Source organism: Lipotes vexillifer, unplaced genomic scaffold (assembly GCF_000442215.2).
Source record: "Lipotes vexillifer unplaced genomic scaffold, Lipotes_vexillifer_v1.1 scaffold629, whole genome shotgun sequence".
Taxonomy (NCBI): Eukaryota; Metazoa; Chordata; class Mammalia; order Artiodactyla; family Lipotidae; genus Lipotes; species Lipotes vexillifer.
The window spans coordinates 278894-287036 of NW_006774188.1; the positions used below are offsets into that span (position 1 = coordinate 278894).

An 8143-nucleotide genomic window follows, 5' to 3' on the forward strand; every position below is an offset into this window, starting at 1 on the left:
GAACCAGGTTTAGCCTTAAATATATGAAGTCAGTTTTGGACCTCTGAGTCTGCATTACTATGGGTCATCTAGAGTAGATGTCAAGTGGAAAATAACACAGGTCCACAGTCCTTTTTCTGTAATTGTGAAATCCACAAAGGCCTGAAAACTCAGTTTTTTCCTAAGCTTGATACCAAAACTCATTTGGCAGCAAAACCTCACCTGTACTAGGGAGAGTAGGTAATAGACACTTTATATATATAAAATAAAATTTTAAAAATTGGAAACATTTCTGAGCCCAGGGTTTCTAGAAAAGAATTGGGGACCTGAAATAGCACATGCATAAGTGTCATTTAGCACTTATCATGCACCAGACAGTATTCTAAGCTCTTTTACACATGAACTCATTTAATCCTGAGAACAGCTCTGTGAGGTGTAGGTATTAAAATTATCCCTATTTTACAGATGAGGAAACTAAGTCACAACATCAGGAAGGTCACACAGCTAGTGAGTGGTAAAGCTTGGATTTGAAACTGGGCAGTCTGACTACAAAGTCCATACCCTTAACCACCACATTATACTGCCTTTTATTGTCAGCCAAGTGTTAAAAGGAACCACTTGGACCATAGATAAAAATGAGTGCTATAAAGTTACAGAGAGGGAATTTAGTGAGCCATGAGAACTCTTAACATTTAAAGTTTGGGTAGAAGATGATGAACCGGTCCAGGAAACAAGAGGATGCATCCAGAAAGGTTAAAAGAAACAGAAGAGGTGTGGGATCATGGAAGCCAGTGAAAAGGCAGCTTTAGGATGAGAGTGGTTAACAATGTCAAGTGCTTCTGAGAGGTCCTGGCTCTGCTGCTTCCTAGCAGTTAATAACCTCTCTGAGCCTTAATTGTAATCTGTGAAATGAAGGTATAAATTACTGTGAGGAGTGCTTGCGATAGCATTGTGGGAAGGGAGTCCACATGGGGCAAATGTTTATTCATGTCTTCTGCTCTCTTTGGCCACTTGGCAACATCAAGTCCTGTCTTCCCCTCTCTATATGGCATCCCCGCATCAGGCTCTGGCATTACAACGTACTCTGTACACCCTGGCACAGTCGACTCTGAATTGGTTCGGCATTCATCCCTCATGAGAAGGATTTGGTGGCTTTTCTCCTTCTTCATCAAGACCCCTCAGCAGGGAGCCCAGACCAGCCTGTACTGTGCCTTAACAGAAGGTCTTGAAGTTCTAAGTGGAAACCATTTCAGGTATGAATGTATCTGTTTTTGAAGATGGAATTTCATTGCCCACAGGAAATAATTTGGATTTGTCTGGTATACCATACCCTTTTTATTTTTGGGGGGGGAGCGGGTGTTTATTTATTTATTTAAATTTTCATTTTATATTGGACTATAGTTGATTTACAATGTCAAGTTAGTTTCAGGTGTACAGCAAAGTGATTCAGTTATACATATACATATATTCATTCTTTTTCATATTCTTTTCCCATATAGGTTATCATAGAATATTGAGTAGAGTTCCCTGTGCTATACAGTAGGTCCTTGTTGGTTATCTATCTTAGATATAGTAGTGTGTGTATATTAATCCCAGGCTCCTGATTTATCCCTCTCCACCATGTTTCCCCTTTGGTAACCATAAGTTTGTTTTCGATATCTGTAAGTCTGTTTCTGTTTTGTAAATAAGTTCATTTGTGTTATTTTAAAAAATTAGATTCCACACGAGTGATAACATATGATATTTGTCTTTCTCTGTCTGACTTACTTCACCTAGCACCTAGTATGATAATCTCTAGGTCCATCCATGTTACTGCAGATGGCATTATTTCATTCTTTTTTATGGCTGAGTAATATTCCATTGTCTATATGTAAACCTTACCTTTTTGAAAAAGTACATTGTCCAATATGGCTTTTGTCTCTTGACTCTAGGGATGAGGGTAGTTAATGATGCTGCTAATGATGCTGATGTTTTATCTTTTAATAGGGGAATTTGACCCGTTCACATTTTTTTGTGGTAACTGCTAGATCTGATTTTATTCATGCCATCTTTTATATGGATGATTATGCTTTCTGGTTGTTTCTTTTCTTCATACATTTTTTTTATGTCAATCTAGTTTTCTTTGTTCCTTTTTGGACTCCTAGTTCTATTTTTTCACATTAAAAAGAATTTGAATCTGTATTTCTCCATTGCCTTCAGGACTAAAATAGTATCAATGGACTCCCTTCTTGAATAAGTGAAGACTTTTAAAACTTTGTATTGTAGGGAATTTTGAATGTACACGGGAGTAGACAAAATAGCATGTTGAATCCCCATATACCCATAATCAGCCTCAACAACCATTAACCCATGGCCAATCCTGCCTCATCCCCATCCACTACCCCTTCCCATATTTTTCTCATTCCATATTATTTTGAAGCAAGTTCCAGATATCACATAAGATCAAAATTTTAACACGGTTTCACCACCACCTTCAAGATTTTGTGGAAATAATCTGAAATTTTAGAGAAAGGGCTGTAAATAAATTCAGATTGAAATGGAAGGTAGACAGTCAGATCATGAAAGGTCTATAATGCCAGGCTTAGAGAGGAGCCACAGAAGTTGTTTCAGTAGAGAGAGCCACAATCTGGTCTGCGGTTTAGAAAAATATCCTTAGTAACTCCGTTTGATGAATGAATGAAGTACCCCAAATGAGAGAGAATGAGTTTCTGATGTAGGGTAATGACAGCCGGAATGAGGAGAATGGTTTAAGTGAGAGACCCTGAAGAGGCAGAATTTTTACCACTTGACGACCAACAAGTGAGGGGGTAGAGGAGGATTTGGTGACCTGGGTTCAAGCCTGACTTATTAGGAGATTAATTGTGACATTAACTGAGAAGTTGTAGATAAATAATGTGTATAACTTAGGGTTCTTTGATTCCAAACCAGTGGAAATGGACTCTGGCTAACATAAGCAAGAAGAGAATTTATTAAAATATGGGGATACTCTTAGGTTCGAAGGGAAGACTGAAGAGTCAGGCTTCGAACAGTCAGAATGGCCAGTCAGCTGGCCAGGACCCTGCTGCTGGAGTGAGGGAACGCCAGCTGTCTTCAGTCTGTTGTGCTGCTCACCATCCACTCTCCAGGGAGGAAGCACTGGGTCTCCTTCCTGCCCCGATCATCGCCTCCATCCTCTCACCCCCACTCACTTGGCTACAGGAGGACAGGCAGGCATTTGATTAATGGGCTCTTCAAACTATATCCAAGAAGGAGAGGTAATTCCATAGAAAGAAATCAGGTTTCTATTGCCAAAAGAATGTGGGATGGGTGTTCAACCAAAGAGTAACAATTGCCCACTACATAATAAACCTGGCTCTGTACATGTTGAGTGTGTTATCCATAAGATATGTGAGTGGAACTGTGTAGCGGATAGTTGGAAATGCAGGTCTGAAGTGCAAGAAGATAGATTATTTAGTTTTGTACACTGGACTGATTTTCCAAGAGTAACTGGATTCTTCTTCCCTGGAGATTTTTAAAAATGAAATAACCCTTTATCTTGGTTTTGACTGAATGGCTTAGAGTCAGCTTCAAATCCATAATTATTGAATTGACTTTTGAAGAGTCTTTCCAGTACAATGGATTCTTAATTTTAAGCATTTTGAAGATCCAACAGCAGCCATGTAGACCACTAGCAAGACATGAACATAGAAGTCTGTCTTGATTGAAGCTTTAGGACCTTTGCACTCTGGTTGTTCTTTTCTGCCTGAAACTACTAATCAACTTTTTGTCTTTATAGATTTGCCTATACAGTGGGAATTATATAATATATGGCCTTTTGTGACTGGCTTTCACTTAACATTACATGTTGAAGGTTCATCCATGCTAGAGGGTGTATCAATACTTCATTCCTTTTTATTGCCAAATATCTTATTTTATGGATACACCGTCTTCATTTATCCATTCATCAGTTGATGGACATTTGGATTTTTTTCCCATTTCTGGGTTATTAAGATAGTGCTGCTATGAACATTCATGTACACATTTTGTATGGATATTTCTTTTGGGTATAAACCCAGAAATGGAATCTCATTGGAATATGGGTCATATTTTAACTCTACTTTAGCTGTTGAGAAACTACCAGACTGTTTTCCAAAGTGGCTGCACCATTTTACATTGCCACAAGCAGTTTATGAGGGTTCTAGTTTCTCCACGTCCTTGTTAACACTTGTTATTGTCTGTCTGTCCTTTGATATTAGCTATCTGAGTATGTATGGAGTAGTATCTCATTGTGGCTCTCATTTGCATTTTCCTGCTAATGATGTTGAACATCTTTTCATGTGCTTATTGCCCGTTTCTATATCTTTGTTGGAGAAATGTCTATTCAAATCCTTTGCCCATTTTTAAATTGGATTGTCTTTTTGTTGTTTAGTTGTAACAGTTCTTTATATAATCTAGATATGAGTCCTTTATCGGGTATATGATTTGCAAATATTTTCTCCCATTCTGTTGGTTTGTCTTTTCAATTTCTTCATGGTGTCCTTTGAAGAACAGAAGTTTTTAATTTTGATGAAGTCTCATTTATCTATTTTTTCTTTTATCACTTGTGCTTTTGGTGTCTTATCTAAGAAACTATTGCCTAGCCCCAGGTCACAAAGATTTATTACTGTTTTCTTCCAACAGTTTTATAGCTTTAACATTAAGTTCAGGTCTATGATCCTTCTGTTTTTCTTTTTGAATTTTATTTTATTTATTTTTTATACAGCAGGTTCTTTTTTTTTTTTTTAACGTCTTTATTGGAGTACAATTGCTTTACAATGATGTGTTAGTTTCTGCTTTATAACAAAGTGAATCAGCTATACATACACATATATCCCCATATCTCTTCCCTCTTGCGTCTTCCTCCCTCCCACCCTCCCTATCCCACCCCTCTAGGTGGGCACAAAGCACCGAGCTGATCTCCCTGTTATACAGCAGGTTCTTATTAGTTATCCATTTTATACACATCAGAGTATACATGTCAATCCCAATCACCCAATTCATCACACCCCCACCCCCACCCCCTCCACTTTCCCCCCTTGGTGTCCATACGTTTGTTCTCTACATCTGTGTCTATTTTTCTGCCCTGCAAACCGGTTCATCTGTACCATTTTCCTAGGTTCCACATACATGCGATAATATATGATATTTGTTTTTCTCTTTCTGACTTACTTCACTCTGTATTGCAATCTCTAGATCCATCCACATCTCAAAAAATGACTCAATTTCGTTCCTTTTTATGGCTGAGTAATATTCCATTGTATATAGGTACCACATCTTCTTTATCTATTCGTCTGTCGATGGGCATTTAGGTTGCTTCTATGACCTGGCTGTTGTAAATAGTGCTGCAATGAACATTGGGGTGCATGTGTCTTTTTGAAGTATGGGTTTCTCAGGGTATATGCCCACTAGTGGGATTGCTGGGTCATATGGTAATTCTATTTTTAGTTTTTTAAGGAACCTCCATACTGTTCTCCGTAGTGGCTGTATCAATTTACATTCCCACCAACAGCGCAAGAGGGTTCCCTTTTCTCCACACCCCCTCCAGCATTTGTTGTTTGTAGATTTTCTGATCACGCCCATTCTAACTGGTGTGAGGTGGGTGATACCTCATTGTAGTTTTGATTTGTATTTCTCTAATAATTAGTGATGTTGAGCAGCTTTTTTTAAAAAAATTTATTTATTGTTTATTTTTGGCTGTGTTGGGACTTTGTTGCTGTGCGTGGGCTTTCTTTATTTGTGGTGAGCGGGGGCTACTCTTCGTTGCGGCTTGTGGGCTTTTCATTGCAGTGGCTTCTCTTGTTGCGGAGCACAGGCTCTAGGCGAGCAGGCTCAGTAGTTGTGGTGCATGGGCTTCGTTGCTCCACAGCCTGTGGGATCTTCCCGCACCAAGGCTCGAACGCGTGTCCCCTGCATTGGCAGGCGGATTCTTAACCTCTGCGCCACCAGGGAAGTCTCTGTTGAGCAGCTTCTCGTGTGCTTCTGGGCATCTGTATGTCTTCTTTGGAGAAATGTCTATTTAGATCTTCTGCCCATTTTTTGATTGGGTGGTTTGTTTTTTTAATATTAAGCTGCATGAGCTGTTTATATATTTTGGAGATTAATCCTTTGTCCGTTGATTCGTTTGCAAATATTTTCTCCCATTCTGAGGGTTGTCTTTTCGTCTTGTTTGTAGTTTCCTTTGCTTTGCAAAAGCTTTTAAGTTTCATTAGGTCCCATTTGTTTATTTTTGTTTTTATTTCCATTACTCTAGGAGGTGGATCAAAAAATCTCTTGCTGTGATTTATGTCAAAGAGTGTTCTTCATATGTTTCCCTCTAAGAGTTTTAGAGTGTCCAGTCTTACATTTAGGTCTCTAATCCATTCTGAGTTTATTTTTGTGTATGATGTTAGGCAGTGTTCTAATTTCATTTTTTTACATGTAGCTGTCCAGTTTTCCCAGCACCACTTATTGAAGAGACTGTCTTTTCTCCACTGTATACCCTTGCCTCCTTTGTCGTAGATTAGTTGACCATAGGTGTGTGGGTTTATTTCTGGGCTTTCTCTACTATACCATTGATCTATATTTCTGTTTTTGTGCCAGTACCATACTGTCTTGATTACTGTAGCTTTGTAGTATAGTCTGAAGTCAGGGAGCCTGATTCCTCCAGCTCCGTTTTTTTCCCTCAAGACTGCTTTGGCTATTAGGGGTCTTTTGTATCTCCATACGAATTTTAAGATTTTTTTGTTCTTGTTTTGTAAAAAATGCCACTGGTAATTTGATAGGGATTGCATTGAATCTGTAGATTGCTTTGGGTAGTATAGTCATTTTCACAATATTGATTCTTCCAATCCAAGAACATGGTATATCTTTCCATCTGTTTGTGTCATCTTTGATTTCTTTCATCAGTGCCTTATAGTTTTCTGAGTACAGGTCTTTTACCTCCTTAGGTAGGTTTATTCCTAGGTATTTTATTCTTTTTGATGCAATGGTAAATGGGATTGTTTCCTTAATTTCTCTTTCTGATCTTTCGTTGTTAGTGTATAGGACTGCAAGAGATTTCTGTGCATTAATTTTGTATCCTGCAACTTTACCAAATTCATTGATCAGCTCTAGTAGTTTTCTGCTGGCATCTTTAGGACTGTCTAAGTATAGTATCATGTCATCTGCAAAGAGTGACAGTTTTACTTCTTTTCCAATTTGTATTCCTTTTATTTCTTTTTCTTCTCTGATTGCCGTGGCTAGGACTTCCAAAACTGTGTTGAATAATAGTGGCGAGAGTGGACATCCTTGTCTTGTTCCTGATCTTAGAGGAAATGCTTTCAGTTTTTCACCATGGAGAATGATGTTTGCTGTGGGTTTGTCGTATATGGCCTTTATTCTGTTGAAGTAGGTTCCCTCTATGGCCACTTTCTGGAGAGTTTTTATCATAAGTGGGTGTTGAATTTTGTCAAAAGATTTTTCTGCATCTACTGAGATGATCATATGGTTTTTATTCTTCAATTTGTTAATATGGTGTATCACATTGATTGATTTGCATATATTGAAGAATCCTTGCATCCCTGAGATAAATCCCTCTTGATCATGGTGTATGATCCTTTTAATGTGTTGTTGGATTCTGTTTGCTAGTATTTTGTTGACGATTTTTGCATCTATATTCATCAGTGATATTGGTCTGTAATTTTCTTTTTTTGTAGTATCTTTGTCTGGTTTTGGTATCAGGGTGATGGTGGCCTCATAGAATGAGTTTGGGAGTTCCTTCCTCTGCAAATCTTTTGGAGGAGTTTGAGAAGGATGGGTGTTAGCTCTTCTCTAAATGTTTGATAGAATTCACCTGTGAAGCCATCTGGTCCTGGACTTTTGTTTGCTGGAAGATTTTAAATCCCAGTTTCAAATTAATTTCTTGTGATTGGTCTGTTCATATTTTCTGTTTCTTCCTGGTTCAGTCTTGGAAGGTTATACCTTTCTAAAAATTTGTCCATTTCTTCCAGGTTGTCCATTTTATTGGCATAGAGGTGCTTGTGGTAGTCTCTTAGGATGCTTTGTATTTCTGCGGTGTCTGTTTTAACTTCTCCGTTTTCATTTCTAATTATATTGATTTGAGTCCTCTCTCTCTTTTTCTTTTTTTTTTTTTTTTTTTTTTTTTTTTTTTTTTTTTTTTGGGGCTTCT

General features: G+C 38.0%; 1 protein-coding gene across 3 annotated transcripts in view; it reads left to right on the forward strand.

The window, feature by feature from the left end:
- RDH11 (retinol dehydrogenase 11) overlaps window positions 1–8143 on the forward strand; it is a 24664-nt gene that overhangs the window by 9148 nt on the left and 7373 nt on the right. For all 3 annotated transcript variants that reach the window (XM_007449007.1, XM_007449005.1, XM_007449006.1), the window contains one exon: window positions 1043–1232. In XM_007449007.1, the coding sequence (XP_007449069.1) occupies window positions 1043–1232 (190 nt within the window). The remainder of the gene's footprint in view (window positions 1–1042; window positions 1233–8143) is intronic.